Genomic DNA, 20,188 nt, shown 5'->3' with positions numbered 1-20,188 from the left:
CAATTGACCGTCTTTTATTTATTAATTTATTTAATTTTTCTGAGCAATCCAACTTATTATATATTTAATGAAATTTGCTAGTTTGTCCATGTTGCTCTTGGGTTTGACCGTTAGTGTATTTTTTTTAAAATGTTTAAAAAATATATTACTAGTGAATTTATATATTTTTTTAAAAAAAATACTTAAAAAAATGAAATTACAAGAACTAGCTAGGCGGCAGAGGAGAATAATCCTGGATTATTTTATATTTAATCCATATTTAATTATATAATATGTTTATGATCGTTTGGAGTGCTTATTAGCTAGTTGGCCGCCCCGATCGATCTTAATCGGACCTACAGGGTGTGCCTTTTAGGTGAAATTGGAAGTCATTAATTGGTCTCGTATCACCTAATCTGTATGCTCGTATCTTCCTAATTAGCCCAAGCCTAGACATTTTTAGGCTACATTTAAATATTGAACTGAATTGAATTGAGATGAAAGTTGAAAATTAAATAAAATATTGTTAGAATATTATTTTTTAATAATATTATTATTTTGATATTTGAAAAAGTTGAATTGTTTATTATATTTTATGTTAGAATTTAAAAAAATTGTAATGATTAGATAAAATAAATTGAGATGAGTTAAGATGATTTGAGATCCAAACGTACCTAACCACCAATTTGTGTATTAATCGACATTAATACAGAGTGAATAATAATTTATAAGATCAGCTGTCAACGACAATTAATTAAAGCCTAACGAATTACCAACCTCTTCTTATAATTAAGGATCTCGGTCGAAGAAAATTAACTAAACTTGAGTTAAGAAAGATGGATGAGTTAATTAACTAAACTAATTAATTAGGACCAAGCCTATATATATATATATATATATATATTAATTAACCTCTTATAAATAAATACTCTTAATTAATCTCAATATTAATTGGATAAAAGAAAATTTTACATTTGAATTTGTGCCATGATTGCAATTTGAAATAGTACTCTAAACCAAGTTTGAGTTTAGTACAAATTCAAAATTCAAATTTAATATATGATCTAAATATATAAAATATATGAATTTTAAAGACTTGTCATGACAATATGCAAACGCACCATTAAGATCAAATTACTACAAATGGTAAATTAAAATCCCTTATATTCTTGTACGAACATTATAATCTTTTTATAGGATTAATACTTTAAAATTTTTGTTCAAACTTGACAGTCTCGAATAAGAGAGAGATAAACACACAGAAATTGACACACATGTATAAGCTCTACATGCAATATCAAATTATACTAACTTTAATAAATGACATAAGACTCACTTTATATATTATTTATTTTGAGAATATAAGAGATCTGTTTTAATCAAAGAAATCTATCTATTAAATACTCTATAAATATACTTGTACATTCTAGTCCAACTGTTGCCTCCTAGTACTTGCAATGATGAGATTAAAAAAAATAATTATTATTCACAACTTCACTCTACACTGTATGAAAAAGTTCATACAATGTGGAGTGGGGTTGTGAGCATAACATTCCTAAAAAAAAATTGTCTACTTTTTCATTTTTAGTGAAAACAAAAATTCTACTGGTCCAAAGAGATTGGGCCAAGCCAAGAGCCCAATTCGATTTCTAAGCCTTTGAATTAGGTGTATATTTAATTCTGTAGAAAATGGGTCCCCCGAGAAAATATATCTGAGATCGAGGGTATAAAACACATCAAAGTCGGGAATAAGAAGAAAAGAAAACTAAGGCTTACATAGATTGGTTGATAATGATATTGCTATTCTAGTACTAACTTTTGATGACCCCATGCCCGGACCACGAGGCCCTTAATGGAGGTCCATCTTGTTATGCTTTCTCCACGTGGGACTCTTACCCACCATTAGACAAAATGATATAATAATTAACTAAGATTCTCATCCAAGTACAACCCTTAACCAAAAAAAAAAAAAAAAAAAAGCAAGTGGGCAACGTGGCGGCTGTAGGACCCAGATGCACAGAAATGTGGTCGTGTCGCATCGTACGGTGAAGCCACGTCAGTACAAGTAGGGCTTGTTTGGTTGCGCCATTTTCGTCACAAGCCAAGAGCCATATTAATTATTGAAAACTTTTTTAACTAACTATTATTTATTATTTCACACTCTATATTCTACAAAAAATAACTATATATCTTATAAAAAACACTCACATCTTAAAAAAAAAATTATAAATATGAAGTATGAAAATAAATAGTATCTTATGTATATTATTACCAAAAAAAAAAAATAGTGCGTGACCGAGAGAAAATAAGAAAAACGGGAGAGGGAAATCACCCGTACAAACACCTCCTTAAAATGGGTATGAGTCGTATGATCTTCAAGTAGTAACTGTTGCAAAGCTTTCAGTTGGATTGAATGTATTTTGGACCCGGGAAGCTTCTGGGATCAAACGCCGGTCTGAGTTTATAGAGTAACAGGAAAATGGAGACTGATTCCGACGCTCGGGTACACTCCAAAGCTCCTCTTCTCACTTGCTTTTTTCATGTTAATCATGTCCCAACTTTCTTTTCTAATACTATCAAACTCTAGTCAATCGCTTGTGTTTTCCTTGAAATAGCTCCTGAATATGTGGTAAAGCAGTTAAAGCAGGAAAACTCCACAACTTGAAATTTTGTTCTAACGGGAGGGAGTCAATCGCCCAGGGACTTCTTGGTTTCCCATATAATTGAGGAAAGGGGAAAGAAAATTTGACTGAAGCTTTTTAATCCTCGTGGTTTAGATCAAGTTCAGTAGTCGTTTGTATGTAGGACTCCAACGGGCTTTTAAGTTATTATTGCAATTTTGGGATGGTCCAAAATAAGCTTATAAATGAATATGCGAAATATGTTTTTCTTGTGCTCTTCTGGGTTCTGTGTTTGACATTATTGGCGAATGATGTTGGTATTTGGTCTGTATTTCCATTGACGAGCAGACTGTATCCATCTCTGACATTCTGGACCATGGGTCGATATCTTTTGGGAGATTTGCTGTGGAGTCACTTGCATGGGAAAAGAGGTCGGTTTTCTCCCACAACAGATGTCAGGAGGAGCTCGAGAAGTTCAAGGCCCTGGATTTGTTGCTCAAAAGAAGGCATACTTTGAGGAATATTACGGAAGAGTTAGAGCTATGACGGCATTACAAGTGAAACAGCAACAGACCACCCATCCCGACTCAAAGAGCAGCACGACACAAGAGGAAAATGCTGTTGATGCTGACTTGATGAAAGGGGAAAAGATGCCCACCAATGTAAGTAAAATGCAGAAATTAGGGAACGAAGCCGCTGCTAACCTGAACTCATCAGAGGGCGGCATTGTGGAGGGATTGAAAGAAATTAACCAAGAAGAATTAAGTTGCCATGTTGAAGACAGTGACAAAGCTAGCATGACAGGTGGAACTAGTAAATCCTTATCCACCATTGAACCCGAAGATTCTGTAAAAGGGGCTTACTCTTCATCAGTCAATAAGAGCTCTGGAACTGCCAAGCATGACTATCCTGTTCACGACACAGCCAAGCATGATGCCAACAAGAAAAATAAACAAGCACCCATTCAAAAGGCTGTGGTAAGATATTGGTTTCTGATTTATAGTTCTCATTTTCTCTAACCCAAGGCAAAGTAGAGTCTATGAACTTCTTGTATGTATTGCAAAGTTGCAAGATGTTTGTCGCAATTGCTGAGCCTCAAATTGAAGGTCTCTTCCTCTTCAATTGCTTTGGAGATTCGAGAGCAAGAACACATGAAAAATATACATATAAAAATACTTTAAGATTGGAGTTTGAACAAGCTCAGAGCAATGTGCCTAGCTAAATTTTGGCTAAGTAGCTCAAAAGTGGTCTGCATTGGAATAGTCAAAACTCCAAGACTTCACTTTTGAGCTACAATAAATTCATCACTTTTTCCAAATTTGATCAGCCACTATTCATCTCTAAAATAATATTTTACTCTAAAAATATTTCCAATAGCTACTATTGGATAATTAGGTTGAAGAAAATATAGTTGAGAAACAATAATTTTAAGTAAAAATTAAATTATTAATTAATATATAGTGTATTTGCAAAATATAAAAAAATAAATAAATTATTATTATTAAATTATCTAATATTATATTATTATTTTAACTTTTGGATGGATAGTCCAATATGGATTAACCTCTCCAATGGTTTTGGCTTTAGCTAAAAACTCTACTTTTTGTCAAATTTTGAACTTGGCAATAGCTAGACCATGGCCAATGCTCTCAGAGTCATGAGAACTTCTGCCAAAAAATGAAACCTTCCTGGTATTTTTAGACTCACAGTGATGATTGTCTTTGTTGCATTTGTGGTTAGATCACTATAGTTTGCATTATCAATATGCATTAGATGGGTGTTTTTCTGTCACTCAGTTTTTAGTTGTTATTTCTTCCAGGCAACAGATTCTTCTGGAGGAAATGAAACGCATTTGGACTGCAAAATTACAAAAGGAGCTGTTAAGCCATCTGAGAAGCTGAAGCCATCCCTTCATCACGATATTACCAGCAAGAGAGATGATGGTCTTGTTTCAAGAAAGGGTACACCTCAGCATGCAAAAGTCAACAACTATGTTTCTTCCCATAAACAAAGGGCTGAAGTACGCTCCATTGCCACTGTTCTGCACAATTCATTAGCAAGGGAGATGTCAGTGAAATCTTCTGTTTGTAATGCTGGTCAGGTGAAGGCAAATTCAACTTCCAAAGTGTTGTTAGAGAAGTTACCAACAAAGTTGCCACTGCACGCACGATCCACTAAGGTACACTATCTTTGTTATACTCATATTGGATTCTCAACTCGCTCTTCTGCTGATGGTTTGCCTTGTTGGTCATGGGCACCTATATATGCAGGGCATTACAAAGGAGAGTGCTATTACTGACCACTTGGGAAAGCCGGCTCTAGACAGCAGGAGGTCGGCTCTCTCTCTCTCTCTCTCTCTCTCTCTCTCTCTCTCTCTCTCTCTCTCTCTCTCTCTCTCTCTCTCTCTCTCTCACAAATTGTGAATGTCAACTTGGATTATGTTCAGGAGATGTGATGGAGATAGTAGAAAGACCTTAGAGCCTAGTGTAAGCCAAATGAGACCCAAGCGTGGAGCATCTAAGAACCAGAGATCAAACGTCATGTAACTATTATATCCCGCACGCTAGTTTTCCTCAGATATCTCCATCAGTTTTTATTTTTCTGATTTTGTTGCTTGTGTGGATATACTAATAGTTTGAAAATATGAAAGGTTAACAAACCATCCCATTCAGAGCAACTTGAATCAAGATTATGGAGTTGAATTTGGGCACAAGAATTATGTCCAAGGACTGCAGAAAAAGGTAATCCCCTAGCCATGGGCGTTCATATGTGTTTTTTTATTTGAAAGGTTCACGGTAACTATCATATTATCTCTAATAACACTCGAGTCTTTATTATGTCCAAGATTAACGCCTAAATCGTGAATATTCTGTGAAACCAACCATGTTTGGTTTTGCTTTTTGATAATTAATGGCCTTTCTGTTCGTCATAGATATTGAGTACCTAGATTATGCATTTTATTTTGTGTTTGTGCAGGGAGAAGACAAAAGGAATACTGGGCTTGGAAAAGTATTCAAATCTGCCTCAACTAATTTGTCCAGTACTAACAATGCTCCGAATCCAAAACTGGTTCCTAGGGTCATATATCTCTCCCAATTTCTATTTTGTCTGCTTAGCCTAAGGAAATTAATGCAGAGTATTAGGACCACGATTTTATTTCTCAATGAGCATGATTAAATGCTGAATTGCATAATCACTTGTCCATGTGTCAAAATTCTGCAATTTTCTTTTGTTTTTGCCTTTCTCCTCATGAATAAATCCAGCATCACAAAAACAATGTAATCAATAATTTCAGGTAGCATTATCGAGGGCTGTAGAGCTGATACATACTCGAAGAGAACCAAGGTATATTGTTCCCTTTCCGATTACAATTCCCCTTCTAATTTCTTGACTGGAACTATATACTGTTTAAGGTTAAGACTAACCATCTTAAGAGTATTTGGTGACTGATATTTACTCCGGAGAAACATTGCCCGCGTATGCACAAGATTTTATGGCATGTCATGTTCTGGTTATTGTCGGCACAGATGAGTGAGCGCATGCACTGTGATTCTGAGTCCTGACTTCTGAATGTTTGTAATGCAGACCCAAGATGCCAAGTTGGCGATAAAAGTGAAACTTGGGCAATCTGTGATGGGCCTATGCAACCGAATGTATTTGCACGGAATTTAGGAATTCATGGAAAAGGTTGCGAAAAGGAACGAACCTCGTTTGGAAATTGCGATAAATCGGAATGAGAGCCTGAAGAGAACTCCAGCATCTGAGATAGAGATCTTTTTTAGCAGCGTCTACAAAAATGCAATCCTTAGGGATCAAAATGTGTAAAAAAGTAGCTGTAGGATTAATAATAATAATAATAACAATAATTCATGCTTGTATGGATTCCTATTCCAAGGGCTGTCATAGCTTCAGAGCTCTTCTGAGAAAAGATTCCGCAAATTGCAACTCAACCTGTGTGGGCTAGCCCACACGGGGCTATGCCTATGTGAAACTCCGAAGAGCTATGTCATCGTAAAATTTAGTTCATTTCTATTTTTTTTTTTTTTTCCCTTTACATTCTAGCTGTTGAATGAAAATCCTACAACTCAATTATGCTCGTGAGTGTAATGGTATAAGCCTGCCTAAATGGAACCCAACCGCAACAGAAACGAGTTGAAGGAAAAAATAATGAACCTTGCATGAAAAAGCCTCTTGAGCTTCACAGCTTGTTCATTCAATTACTAGAATCACTGAACAAAATCATTGAGTTTCTGTACTTGACGGCAAACTCAAACTAGAAAACCTGGTCTTTAAGTCTCTGGCCAAGTCATCCCTGCCCGACTTCTGTAGGTGCTTCAAAACTCTCATATACACTGCAAAGTTTGGTCTAAGACCCTTTGTAATCATTTCGAGTATAATATTCTGGGCAACAACAACGTTTCCTTTCTTCCGATGTAGGCTCGCAAGCAAACTGTAAAGTGAATTGCTAGAGCACCTATGCTTAACACTTGAGTCAACCGCATACTTGTGTGCTTCCTCATATCTCAATGAATTGAAGTAACCTTTAATTAAGGCAGCGTGTGTGGTGAGACGAGGTTCAAGACCATTTGAAATCATCCTATCAAGAAACTCGGGTGCAAGATCGATCTTCCCAAGTCTACACGAGTGATAAATGAAAATCTCAAAGGTTAATGGATTTGGAAGACAATTCCTTTCTTGCATTTCTTCAAGTAGTTGGCAAGCTTCATCTGTTTTGTCACTCCTACATAAACTACTAAGTAGGTAGTTGTAAGTGTTGACAATTGGATCACAACCCATTTGCCTCATCTCATCAAGTATTTCCTTGGCTCCTTTGAAATCACATCTCCGACACTTCTCCTTAATCAAAATGTTGTAATAACCTGTTTTCCTCTCAGTAATTTCCATCACAAACTTAGCCACTTCAAAGGAACCCAAACTGCTGAGCATTTCAATCAACGAGTGAACCCCGGAGGTTCGACATGACCCGCCAACTTCATTCAGCACCTCCACAACTCTTCTTACAGAACGCATAATGGAATCCTTGTTTGAAACGAAAACGGGTAAGAATCCATATGCCATTTTGGTCAGACAAATTCGTTTCAGCTTATATTCATTCAGAATGCAAAGCATGGCCTTGTAATCATCTAACCACCCGCAATTATCAATAGCCAAACTACAAACATCCGAATTACAATGAAGATCGGGCCGCGAACTTCTAATCCAAGCAAAGAAACGCAAGGCGGACACTCTTTCCCAATTCAAAACCCGAAAAATCTCAGTAACTAAAGAAATAGATAAACTCACATTCATTGAATCCAACTTGAGCTCCAAATCATTCTCATCCCTCATAATCACGGTAATCATTTCCAAAACTTCCTTTCGAATCGCATTCGGCCTAATCCCATTAATACCCATTTTTCCAAATTTTACATTTTCATTCGAATTCATTGTTTCTAACTCAGTTGAAACCGAAAACGAACGAAAACACCTATTACAATAATTTCTAAGCAAACCTAGATTCGAAATTTGGAACCTATGTCTGGTATTGCTGTATCCATAGAAATCTAAAGCCCGTGAAGATTGAGGAAATGGGTGTGTTACAGCAGAAAAAGAGGATGACCTAGTCGAAGAAATAAATGGATATGGATAACTAGAAGTGGATTTTGTGTTAAAATGATCGGAACTGAAACAAAAAATTGGTGAGGGTTTAGGAGAGACGAAGATTTTAGGAGAAAGAAACGGGTATGGGGAGTGAGATAAGAGTGAGCATAGGGAGTGGGAGTGAGAGTTCGAGAGGTACCTGAGCTTGTTGAATAGGATTGAGACTTCCATGGTTGATCGAGGTCACTTGAGAGAGAGAGAGAGAGAGAGAGAGAGGGGTTTTGCGAGAACAGGGAAGTGAAGTAAACGAACTATGCGGGACTGTGCGACGCGCGTGTGTTTTGTCTTTTTTCCACTAGCTTTGGATCTTGACATCAGCAATTATATAAAGAGAAAATATTTATAAAGTTACGCGCTACAATTACGGGACTCTCACGGGTCCGGACCCCTCTAATATGAACAGTGCAAGTTAGGGGTGTCGAGTAAAAAAAAAACTTCAATAAATTTCGTCCGTCTATCACTCATCTACCCCAAAGGAGTGGCCTGTGGCAGGCCAAGCGTTCAACTTCAAGCTGCTCTCGAATATTCTTTGGTTTCCGTGTAGGTAGCTTCCTTTTAACCTAGGAACTTCAATATAAACGCACGCTTTGAACCAAACACCTCTCTCTCGCTCTAAATTCTCTCTTCAACTTTCTCGGCCTCTTTGGAAGGAAAAAGAAAAGGAAAAGGCAGAAACGGTAGAGAAATGGCGTCGTTCGATCAAGCTCCGCCAGGCGATCCAAAGGTAGGAGAGAAGATCTTCAGAACCAAGTGCGCTCAGTGCCACACCGTGGATAAAGGTGCCGGTCACAAGCAAGGTAAATCTTTCATCTCTGTGCGCTTCGAGCATTTTTATTTCATTTTTTTGGTGATTCGGTTGTTATGTATATAATTTTTCTCGATTTGATTATGACTTGTTTGGATCTGATGAGTTGAGACTCGATTATTTCCTGTTAGCTTTTATTACATACATTTTCCCATTTTTTAAGGCGGTATTTGTTCCGTGTTCGGACCTGATGTATTTTAGGTTTATTTCAATAGTATCTGTAGTTTTCAAGATTTAGGTGAAAGATTGTGCTCAGATCTGACTGATTTTTAAGGTCAATCAACATATTTGAGAACTTCAAAAAAAAAAAAAAAAATCTTGGAATAAGTTGAATTGCTGAATTACGCTTATTACATTCTAAATATAAATTTTTCTTTTCTATTTTATTCATTTATGATCTCATAAAAAGATCATACTATTAGAAATCTGTACCATGTCATGTTTTCTTTGCTTTTTTTTTTTTTTTTAATATGAGAGATAATTAGCATCCAGTTGTGCTTTACTGACTTGATGTTTAACTCTACAGAGGGCTAATTTTGCAATTTTGATTCTAAACTTGATATCGCAGTTCTTCTCTGCTTATGTGTTCATATATATGTGTGGGTTATGGATTCCTTTTCCATCTTTACTGTTATGTGGCGTAAGCTTGGTGTCCTTTTGTATATTATTTCATATTAGTGTTTTCTAATTGAAGAAGGTGCCTTAAATTTTTCTCTGATTCTGGACTGATCCAGATTTTAAAGAGGGATGCTTGGAAAACCCATTACAATGGTGTATAAAGATTTCAAGTATAAAGCAATATAGTGGCTTTTCATTTTTAACTGGCCATTGTTATTTGTTGATTTTTTATTTTTTGATCGGTCATTGTCTTATGATTATTTGCAGATGGACTTTTCATTTTATCAAATTGGGATTTTTTTTTGGGCTTTCAATTTTTCAAAATCAGTTTCTTTTTACTCCTTTCTATTTTTTTTGGCTTTTAATTTTTTTGGTGTCATCCACATGAACCTTCTGGAATTTTCAGGACCCAATCTGAATGGCCTGTTTGGACGACAGTCTGGTACAACTGCTGGGTACTCATACTCTACTGCTAACAAGAACATGGCTGTGACATGGGAAGAAAAGACGTTATATGATTACTTGCTGAACCCTAAGAAGGTATGAAATGATGAAATATAAGTTACTCCCATCATGGACTAGTATGCAATGATCTAGTAAGCATTTGATGTTATTGTGATGTTTTGTTGCTTATGTGACTTGACTTCCTTAATTATTCCCTCAGCTCCATATTAGTGTTTCTCTCTATTATATCATGAGACTCTTCTTAATCCGTTGCTCACTGTGAAAGGTCCACAAAGGAGGTTTCAATAACTTTCCTTATCTCACTATTTCATTACTTGAAAGTCTAATACTGCTTTTAATGTTTTTTTATTAGAAACTCATACCTTTTTATTGGAAAGACAATGCATCAAATAATGTCCTAAAAAGTTGCACTTTTCAAACATGACCAAAAAATGTGGGTTGGGGTGAGTGTTAAATTTTTCCATGTAGAATGGTCTATGTTAGCACTCAACAAAAAGAAATTATTTCTCTTATATGGTTTTTAGAACACACATCCAATGGGTTGTTTTTTCTTTTTTCTTTTTTTTTTTTCTTTTTTAGAGAGATCAATGGGTTAGTTTTAATGGAATATGATGATGATGGAAAATTAACTTAATTGTGTGGATAAAAGATCACCAAATCTGGTTAACTAATGACAAGTAATTTACGGCTATGACCCTTTTTCCTTGATACTTTTAAGCATATGTAGTAAAGACTTGTTCCCTATCAATTTAATCGGAACCGTAGACAAGTGCACAGGCACACAGAATAAAGTTGAATAGAATTTGTTTAAAGTTCTGTATTCCTTTTAATGTTTTAAAATTAGTGTGGACAATTTACAAGATAAGACAGAATGTGTATAGCTCTGTTTGTAAGAAATATTTTAGGTTGCATGTTTTTTGGTTTTCATTACTGATTCTTGTGGCCCCTTTTTTTGTGCAGTACATTCCTGGAACTAAGATGGTATTCCCGGGACTGAAGAAGCCACAGGAACGTGCAGACCTTATTTCATATTTGAAGGAATCTACTGCATCCTAAATACTTCTCCATAACCTTAGTTTCCCAGTTCCATTTTGCAGCTGTTGGAGTTTGTTTCACACAGTGCGGATGAAGTGCTATTTTTTACCAATAAAATAGACCAACTAGGTCTGCAATATGATCTTTTTTGTAATTTATCATTGCATCTCAAGAGGTTGCCGTAATTGGCAAATGCAACGTTAATTTCCATTTAGCTGTTTGTAAGGTTCTCATGAATACCTGGATGAAAGAAACATTTTTTTAGTTAGTTAGCTTCTTGGTCCCAGTATCTGTTGTCATTATTGCTTTCTATGTTGTCCTTTGTGTTGCAGCTGAAAACGGTGAAACCTAATATTGGAAAGAAAGAACGTCGTAGGGGTGCTGTATGGAATGGGAACGTACCCCCGTTTGCGTTAGCCTTGTTTCCCATTTCTAGTTGGCATCCGTGCTTGTTAAAATAGAAATTATCACTTGTGAAGTTTAGCTTAGCCTCATGGCCCCGCGCAGATTTAGAGAGTAGTAACCAGCGCATTAAATCTGAATATATCACTTGTGGCCACTGGCTTTTTGTGGAGGAAATCTCGTGGCTGTGGCGTTGACTGGTGGTAGAAAATATCACTAACTTCTCACAATTCCGTGAAAATACAGCATACACAGAATATGTTATATAGTTCTTTACTAGTTAGTTGTAGCCATGAAGGCAAATCAAGATAGAGCCTCTGGAAAAGTAAATCTGCGGCAAATATTTACAAAAAATTTGGCACATCTCAGAAAATGCATGTCCTATCCTCCATGGACCATAGTCATTTGATCATCATCTCCAAACGGACTATCCACCACACCATGCCAACATAGATAAAATAAAATAAAACTCCGAAGAACGAAAAGTGCAACTATTGAAGAAAATGCTGGTGCTATGCCGTCAGTCTGTCATCTTGGAGAGTGTTGTCACCCTATGATAATCCATCTTGTTCATGGTTGTGATTGGGATGGCCGGCGGAGACCTGGTATCTGTAACACAAATTGGGTTATATGAATACAGCCGTAAAAAGCACTGATGGGGCCAATTATAAAGGAAAAGACAATCGAATTCATCAGCAGTGCTACAATCTAGCACATTTTTAAAGCATGTGCTGTTGCAGTAAAAGTATGCACTGGGAAAAAAAAAATTACATGTGTACTATGGGACCATTAAAAACCTTCATAAATTAACCACGAAATCAGATTGCATTTGTTGCTAACAAAAAGCAAATGGTGCATGTCTTAGTTGAGGCAAGCCACTAACTAGCCCTAGTTTAAGTATCTGTAACCCTTTCTCCAACTTGGAACCCTTGCTTGAGAGGGATTGAAGAGTTATCATCTCAGAATTGTAATAGACCTAAAGCATGCCCCCGACAGTAAAGGCATGTGTCTCAGTGAACCTCAAGCTTTGGAATTGGAGCCCTTGAAGTGGCATGCCATGCCTCGCAACATTACACAAAGCCCCCTTCATCATCATCAATCACAATTATTATTATATTTAACCTTGAAGGTCTCTTGGATTTTGAATAAATCAAATGAAATCCTTTTCCCGCATACTACACTATTTATTTGGTAACGTAACAGAAGATATACCAACCTCAACTCCATGGGGGCCTATTCGGTTACGAGAGATAAAATTCAGGATCAGATTAGAAAACTCTTCAGGTACATCTTCCTACAAAAATTTGCAACACATAAGTTACAACTTCGCAAAACATAAAAGAAGTTGAGAAAAAAGAGAGACCTGGCATGCAAAATAACTTTAGCAACCTGTATAGCATGTCCAGTGTGTCTGACAACCACCATTTGAAACTTGCCTTGCATCTGACCAATTGTGAGAGCTCTGTTACAAAACAATCCAGAGAACTTCTCAGAAAACCAACTGACCAATTTCAAGTCGAGACAAGCCTGCCTGGTATTAATAAAAATGACCCATTTTCCCATTTTAAATCATAAGGGAAAGCAGCGTGGCTAAAAAAGTGTAAATAAGTAACCTTTATGACTATATGCAATTCAGCAGCTATTTTCAAGAACTCTATGTCCCTATCCCTGTATAATGATTTTGGGCAAACAGGACAAAACCAAAGCTACAAGTCCCAAATTTATGTTTGGTGAAACTCTTATCTTATTTTCTTTCTTTGCTTGTTGAGCATTGAACCTAAGACCAACACAAACCTCACCTTTTATCACTCGAGGGAAAAACCCAAGTGCAGCTTTTATCTGAGAATCATGCTTGTTTAAATTGCCAGATTTATGGCTGAATCTGACAGCCTTTTTTTCCTATACTTCTCCTAGTTTTCCGCTAATTTCTTTTTTCTTGATTAGCTTTAAAAAGTGAAACTTCTACCTTTTTCACTCCATTTTTTGGTAGATTCCTTACAACTGCTGAGTATTTCAACGCCAAGCTAACCCAATTCAACTTGGAATCTTGTTTAAATCTGATTTTGCTGACTTTGAACATATATTGCAATTATTAATAACCACATTGCTATTCTAGCATTACCACCGTTTCTTCCAGTATAGTTTTGTTTCCCTACATATGCAAAAAGGTTGGCTTACCATGTGAACAGTTATCATCTAGATAATGTTTTAAGGTATTATTGAAAGCATTAAAACCTGTCTTTTGTGCTAATTGCAGTGTACTCGGCTCATAAGATATTCAACGTCATGCTAGTCATCGTACCGTGCATCAGTTAAATTTGTGAAGGTGTCATATACAATCAAAGAGAAAAATCCCCACCCCTCCTCCCCCTTTTGTTCTTTCCTTCTTTTGATTGCAAAAAAGTGTCATAACTACGCATAACAATGTATGATGGCCTTGTTAAAACTCAGTAAATTCATAAAGCAAGTTAAAAGTACAGAACCTGTCCAGTCTGTCTGTTCCTGCTAACAGCAGGAGCTTTGGAACAGGACATGAAAGATACTTATCTGAAAGACCTTCATACCTGTATTAACTGGTTTCAGTAATCGAATTAATAAAAATGAATTGTGTCACAATATGTAGCACGAAAGTGCTATGGTACTTCACTAGTCAGTCTAATGAGTAAAGTATTAACACACAACCAGTGGAAAACAGTTCAACCACAATATCCGAACCGAGATAATATCCCCAGATGTGCATAGAAGAGATAGGTTTCAAGTACAACACCCACTAGTGGACAAAATAAGCATAATCCCAAGGAAATTTAGTGAACTTTCATCCTAATAACAAATATTTATTCATACCAGCCTCTCCAATATTGTTCCGTCTCTACTAGACATGCCCGGTAAGTATAACTGCATAACAATATTAGAACTGTGAGTGTGAGGTGCAGGACAATAATCCATGCTGAATCAACAATACTAGGCAACTACTGATCACGTAAATGGATAAAATTGTGGAACCTAGAATCTCTACATATATTCAGGTCATAATGATGTATGCTTGCGTTGCCTGTAAAAAAATTATAGAATCACTAACCATTTCTTTGCATCATCATATTTTAATGTAGAAGGGATGGACACACGAGCTGAATCCACGTTTCTCAGAGAACCTCCTTTTACACTCCATTCAATCTACACAGAAAAACTCACATTCTTAAGACAGCCAAATGTCACTGGTGAAAATAGCCATCCAAAACAAACAGTACACACACACACACTTCACACATTGTGAGGGACAGCATACTGGTCCATGAAGTGAATTTGAGATTTCTTCTTATAATGTCACTCGATAATTTTTAGAAGTCCTTCATAACTTAATTTGTTCACTCTCTAGATAAAATCTTCTATCCACTGCTTATACAAAATCAAATCTTATTGCTAATCGTGCAAGGGATAAGTCCATAAAAAGAACAAAATCACTTATATGAAGAAGTTCCAAAGCCACAATAGTCTCAACAGATATATCAAGTAATATAAAACACTAGACGAGTGGTACCGCTTTTTCAAAGCTTGAAAAATGTTGCATCCTGCTTGATAAGATTTTCTGCATATGAATTAATGAAGCCATTGCCGTTCCCTGAAATTTTTTAAGGACAGTCACCATGGCTTCAATATACTACTACTGATAAGCAAATAATCACAAGGCAATACTGACACGGGTATACTATAGAATGCAACCTCTACAACATCCACAACAACCAGCCCAGCCAAGTTAGGTAACAATCTCTTCGCGGCAACATGCACAGCGACTGAACCACCCATGCTGTATGAGTTCAACATTAGTCCAATTTACAATAGTAAAGACAATCGTAGTAGAATTTAACCAAATAAAAAATAAATGATAGACTTTGCAGTTTTGTAACTTTGCAGTTTTGTAAATGAATCCAAGATAGATAAATTCCAATACATCCATACACTAAACCCCCACGCATCCTCCTTTTTCTCCAATAAGAATTATTCTTTTTTTTGGGTAAGTCCACCAGGAAATTGATTCTCATGCTTGAAATTGATTCCCACTAAGCATGAGAATTATACAACCCAAGAGCGTTAGATGAAAAAAAAAAAAAAAAAAACAATACCTGTGGCCAACAAGCACAATTGCAGGGGGTGAATCTCCATACATTGCTTTGAAAACAGCCAAAACATCATTGCACATCGTCTGCACTTAATAAAATTACATATTCAGGAATAGCTTATAAAAACTATACTGACGAATATTATACTTCAAGAATTGAAAATTAAAGCCTAAATTACATGACTTGTGGACTACAATTTCTTATGTTTATATTTGTACCTCAATAGATAGGTCGATGTCATTTTCTGTCACAGACTTTCCATGTCCTCTCAAGTCCATCGCCACTACTTGAGCTTTCTCCTTGATTTTACTTGCTGCTAACGCAAATGAAAGCCTGACCAGAGAGAACCACATGGTATAACCTCGTCAGATAACCAAAGTTTGGCTTACAACAAATGAACTCATACATACATACATACATACAAACAAACAAACAAACATACAAGTGTGTGCACACGTTTGTGCATACCGAACAGTTGGTGTGCACACTCTTCACTAACTTGTATACAAAGACCCACAAATTCAAACATTCATTTTATAATCAGTATACTGCAAAATTTTTTTATTATCAAAATCATGCTTCATGTTCACCAAAGCACAATGGTATTTACAAATGAGCAATAATAATAGTAGTGTTGTTGAAGAATACCAAACAAAGAAACATACCCAGGATTGAGAAATTTTTTTATCATTGTTCCCTTTGCCTGCAGGGGTGGCGAACAGGATTGAGAAATTATTTCGGGCCTTCTTATGGGGGTAGTGGTGGAGGAACAAAAATTCCATCTTGTTCATTGGAATAAAGTTTGTTCCCCAATTTCAAATGGGAGACTGGGAATGTGCAACTTGAGGACCTTTAATAAAGTCTTAGTAGGAAAATGGTTGTAGAGGTATCACCTGGAGGGGGAGTTGTTGTGAAAGGAAATTATTGATTGTAGACACAGAAGTGATTGGGGGGGTTGGTGCTCTAATGAAGTTGGGGAGGGGGGGGGGGGGGGTATGATGTGGGCTTATGGAAATTTATTAGGAAGGGGTGGCCGAGTTTTGTAAGCCATACTCGTTTTCTGGCTGGAGAGGGCACCAAAATTAGGTTCTGGCATAATGTTTGGTGTGGAGATCGTGCTCTTAACACCGTTTTCCCAGCTCTCTATCGTATTGCAACTAACGGGGATGCTACTCTGGTGGGTTTGCCGGTATCTTCTCATGGCCCTCCCCAGTGGAATGTCCGCTTCAATCGGGATATTCATGATTGGGAATTACCCACTGTTTCAAATTTTTTCAGATTGATATACTCCACGGGAAACACCCCGGCACAGGGGGACAAGATGCAGTGGAGGTTGAATGGCAACAAGAAATGTACAGTCAAGGCGTATTACAAAATATTGATATCACAAGCTACCAATCATTTCCCTTGGAAGAATATTTGGAGGTCTCACGTGCCTTCTAAAGTGGCTTTCTTTGTACGGACTGTTGCTCTTGAGAAGATATTAACCACGGAAAACTTGAAGAAGAGTGGATGTGTCATGATAGATTGGTGCTATTTGTGTAAAAAGAATGGAGAATCAGTGGACCACTTACTATTGCATTGTGAGGTGACAAGGATGCTATGGGATGAGATTTTTAGAAGAGTCGACGTCGCATGGGTTATGCCTTTGAGGGTGGTGGATTTATTGGCCTGTTGATAGGAAATTCAAGGCTGTCCTCAAGTGTCAGCAGTGTGATCTCTTGATCTTAGAATTTATTTAGGAGTTGTTTTGTATACTTCCTGTGTACACGGACTATGTCTATCTCATTCGTATCAATAAATTCACTTTTACTTATCAAAAAAAAAAAAAAACATACCCAGAATAACCACCTCCATGTAGACAAAAAACAACTGGCCCTTCTGTTCCTGCTATATATACATGAAACACCTAAAATCATTAACAAAAAAAAAAAAAAAAAAAAAAAAAAAAACATGTTAGAAAGTCGATAAAACCAAACCAATTTGTTCTCTATTATATGTCGCCCGGACGAACAGAATTATCCACAACTAACATTATCTGTTTCCGGGATATTAATGTCATCCTCTCGATCAAAATAGCCCGACCAATCCAACGGTGAGTACTTCTGTAACGAACTCCTACAAAAAGAATGCGAAAAAAGACCACAAATTAAAAACAAAATGGTGAAAGAGTAAGATCTGATTGATCTGAAGGCTAAGAGCAGGTAGGGGAGCTCACTGAGTAGGAGGGCGATCAGGCTTGGAGGCGAAGGCAGAGACAGGTCGCTGGGTTTGTTGCTCTGGGGTCTCGTCTTCGAGAAGCGTAGTGAGGTTTGAGGAATCCATTTTCTTTCTGTTCTTGATCTGTTTCTCCAATTCCGCTACACAGAAGCCTTTAAGTGAAATACACCGCACGAAAAATGCTGACTGGGATTAAAAAAGAAAAAATAATCAACTCCAAATTCTCCCTCCTTTCTCTCGTACAGGAAATGCCCCCAAATCGTTTTTTCTCTCCTACAGAACCCCTAAAAAAAATCGTTTCTTCTCTTCTTCTCCCAGGGTAGCCAACCTCCTGATCAGCATCCCTCACTCAACATTCCTCCGTTGATAAGCATCAAATAAACTCAAAAAAGTAGTTCAATGTGATACAACTTTAACATTCACATAAACCAAATTGAAAAGCCAGAAGAAACTCGAGCTTCTAGATTCCGAATCACATCTAACAACCACCCTTAAAAATTACCGTTTATTCACAATCCCAAAAGAAAACAAAAACCATATTCCGAAGAGCCAGAAGAAAGCAATAGTACCAGAACATAAGAGCGAAAGTCGTAGAAACTGTAAACGAAATCGGAGGACAACACGGAGAGGGTGAAATGTGAAACTTCGTACCTTGCGTTACGTTGCAGTGGGATCTGAAGGGAGCTGATGATTTTTTAGTGTGCGAATGGATTGTATATATGTATGTAATATGTGTGGGCTTAAGCTTGGGCTTATTTTTGGGCTTGAGCTTGGTGTAGCTTACTTTGTACTAACATAAAGCCCATAGCTCTTGCCCAATGGGATCATTTTCCGTCAGCCTAACCATAAATCGGACTAGAGACAGGCCTACTTCACAGCCCATAATCATCAAAAGTAGTATTACAAGTTTTATATCACTCAGATATTATTTTTTATCTCACACCTTATAAAAAATACTATCATATCTTATAAAAAATATTTTTATTTTTACATCTTATAAAAAAAAATTATAAGTGTGAAATAAATAATGACCGATGTATAGAATTCCTCTCAAAATAAATTAACACCATACAAAATTGTTCTGCTTTCTGTTGGTTGAGTGAAAGGCCCAAGAAGCTAAATGTATTTTTGGGGAATTAAATTATCTGGCAAATTGGCTAAGCCTGGTTTGTATTTATAATTTATCTCAATTTATTTTAACTCATTTTATTACTATTTATTATTATTCAGTAACTTTAATTCATAAATCTCATTATTATTCACAAGACATCTCATTACTATTTATAATCTATCTTAACTTATCTTCAAATCCAAACGATACTTTAAATTAACAGAGTAAAATAATGATATGCAAAGCAGTATATATTAGTCATAAAAAATAAAAATAAAAATTGGAATCCAAAATATAAACCACAACCTCCATTAAATGCACGCCACGTACATCTGTGATATTTCATGTAGGCATTGCAAGTAATATTGCCCTGAAAGATGTTAATCGATATTTTTATAAAATAAATAATATATAGCTTTCTAATTTTGTTAGATGAATGACATGTTTTTATGCAAATTACATTGAAAATACTTTTTCAGGATGAAAGATATTGGTCGGTCACGTACTTAATTATAGTGACAACACTAATTATCAATTAATTATTGCTCTAAGTTGCGTAATTAATTAAGTGCCGTCGATCTGTAGTAAACCAGCTTGTGGTCCATTGATAATAACAATGATGCGTACGGTGGTGGTTCAATTGACGGTGCATTACTGCTTACGGCCTACACTTGAGATCGATCGAATTGAAAGGGTTTGAAGTTTATCCACTCGTCCTTATAATCCGACGTGTCGAACGATACCAGTTTATATAACTTTATAAGTTTAATTCGGTGGTTGTTGGGTTAGAGCATTAGGATTGAATTGATTATCTTATTCTTTAAATTTTGATTAATATATAATTATTTTATTTTTAATTATTCATTTAAAATTTAAAATCTATATTAAATTAATTATTATATTCTCTATAATAATAAAATTTTATTATTTTTTATTATTTATATTATTTTATTTTATTTTCATAATTTTCAATAACCTCTAATAAATTATATTCATTTTTATTTTTACAATCTAACAATTTATAATATAATAATTTCATATGTATATAGATGATAAAATCTCATATGAATAAAAATCTCATATCTATAATATAATAATCTCACAAAATATTTTTAAATTTATTATAGTTCTTTTCATATTTAAAAAGAATAAT

General features: G+C 35.9%; 4 protein-coding genes across 13 annotated transcripts; 2 read left to right on the top strand and 2 right to left on the bottom strand.

Moving 5' to 3' along the window:
• Positions 1-2,266: 2,266 nt before the first annotated feature.
• LOC121249677 lies at positions 2,267-6,326 on the top strand. 4 transcript variants are annotated; one of them, XM_041148426.1, is made up of 9 exons: positions 2,268-2,482; positions 2,949-3,571; positions 4,420-4,779; positions 4,871-4,932; positions 5,047-5,142; positions 5,251-5,341; positions 5,577-5,678; positions 5,896-5,945; positions 6,186-6,326. In XM_041148426.1, exons 2-9 carry the CDS (start codon positions 3,020-3,022, stop codon positions 6,208-6,210), a joined length of 1,338 nt encoding a protein of 445 aa, XP_041004360.1. In that variant the 5' UTR covers positions 2,268-2,482; positions 2,949-3,019; the 3' UTR covers positions 6,211-6,326. The 4 variants fall into 4 exon arrangements, with proteins under 4 accessions (XP_041004359.1, XP_041004360.1, XP_041004357.1 ...); XM_041148425.1 differs by lacking the exon at positions 6,186-6,326 and having other exon boundaries at positions 2,267-2,482; positions 5,896-5,991; XM_041148423.1 differs by lacking the exons at positions 5,896-5,945; positions 6,186-6,326 and having other exon boundaries at positions 5,577-5,777.
• LOC121249676 (putative pentatricopeptide repeat-containing protein At1g74580) lies at positions 4,266-8,698 on the bottom strand. Of its 4 annotated transcripts, none has more exons than XM_041148421.1 (3): positions 6,774-8,698; positions 4,745-6,388; positions 4,266-4,641 (listed from the first exon to the last, which is right to left on the bottom strand). In XM_041148421.1, exon 1 carries the CDS (start codon positions 8,430-8,432, stop codon positions 6,840-6,842), a length of 1,593 nt encoding a protein of 530 aa, XP_041004355.1. In that variant the 5' UTR covers positions 8,433-8,698; the 3' UTR covers positions 4,266-4,641; positions 4,745-6,388; positions 6,774-6,839. The 4 variants fall into 4 exon arrangements, with proteins under 4 accessions (XP_041004355.1, XP_041004356.1, XP_041004354.1 ...); XM_041148422.1 differs by having other exon boundaries at positions 4,266-5,117; positions 6,307-6,388; XM_041148420.1 differs by having other exon boundaries at positions 6,307-6,388.
• Positions 8,699-8,840: 142 nt separating this feature from the next.
• On the top strand, positions 8,841-11,456 carry LOC121249680 (cytochrome c). Its single transcript, XM_041148431.1, has 3 exons — positions 8,841-9,058; positions 10,091-10,224; positions 11,110-11,456. The coding sequence occupies exons 1-3, from the start codon at positions 8,947-8,949 to the stop codon at positions 11,203-11,205; spliced, it is 342 nt and encodes a 113-aa protein (XP_041004365.1). The 5' UTR covers positions 8,841-8,946; the 3' UTR covers positions 11,206-11,456.
• A 372-nt stretch (positions 11,457-11,828) lies between these two features.
• Positions 11,829-18,619, bottom strand: LOC121249679 (protein phosphatase methylesterase 1). 4 transcript variants are annotated; one of them, XM_041148427.1, is made up of 14 exons: positions 18,576-18,619; positions 17,923-18,110; positions 17,738-17,822; positions 17,543-17,613; positions 15,923-16,037; positions 15,708-15,787; positions 15,307-15,391; positions 15,125-15,205; positions 14,666-14,760; positions 14,431-14,481; positions 14,070-14,150; positions 12,976-13,048; positions 12,803-12,880; positions 11,829-12,195 (listed from the first exon to the last, which is right to left on the bottom strand). In XM_041148427.1, exons 2-14 carry the CDS (start codon positions 18,027-18,029, stop codon positions 12,157-12,159), a joined length of 1,041 nt encoding a protein of 346 aa, XP_041004361.1. In that variant the 5' UTR covers positions 18,030-18,110; positions 18,576-18,619; the 3' UTR covers positions 11,829-12,156. The 4 variants fall into 4 exon arrangements, 3 of the variants coding, with proteins under 3 accessions (XP_041004361.1, XP_041004363.1, XP_041004364.1); XM_041148429.1 differs by having other exon boundaries at positions 17,923-18,064; positions 18,576-18,609; XM_041148430.1 differs by having other exon boundaries at positions 18,494-18,584.
• Positions 18,620-20,188: the final 1,569 nt, after the last annotated feature.

The sequence above is a fragment of the Juglans microcarpa x Juglans regia genome, chromosome 2D, assembly GCF_004785595.1.
Source record: "Juglans microcarpa x Juglans regia isolate MS1-56 chromosome 2D, Jm3101_v1.0, whole genome shotgun sequence".
Classification (NCBI taxonomy): domain Eukaryota; kingdom Viridiplantae; phylum Streptophyta; class Magnoliopsida; order Fagales; family Juglandaceae; genus Juglans; species Juglans microcarpa x Juglans regia.
Note: the sequence above shows the minus strand (reverse complement) of the source record. Positions and strands in the feature narration are given on the sequence as shown.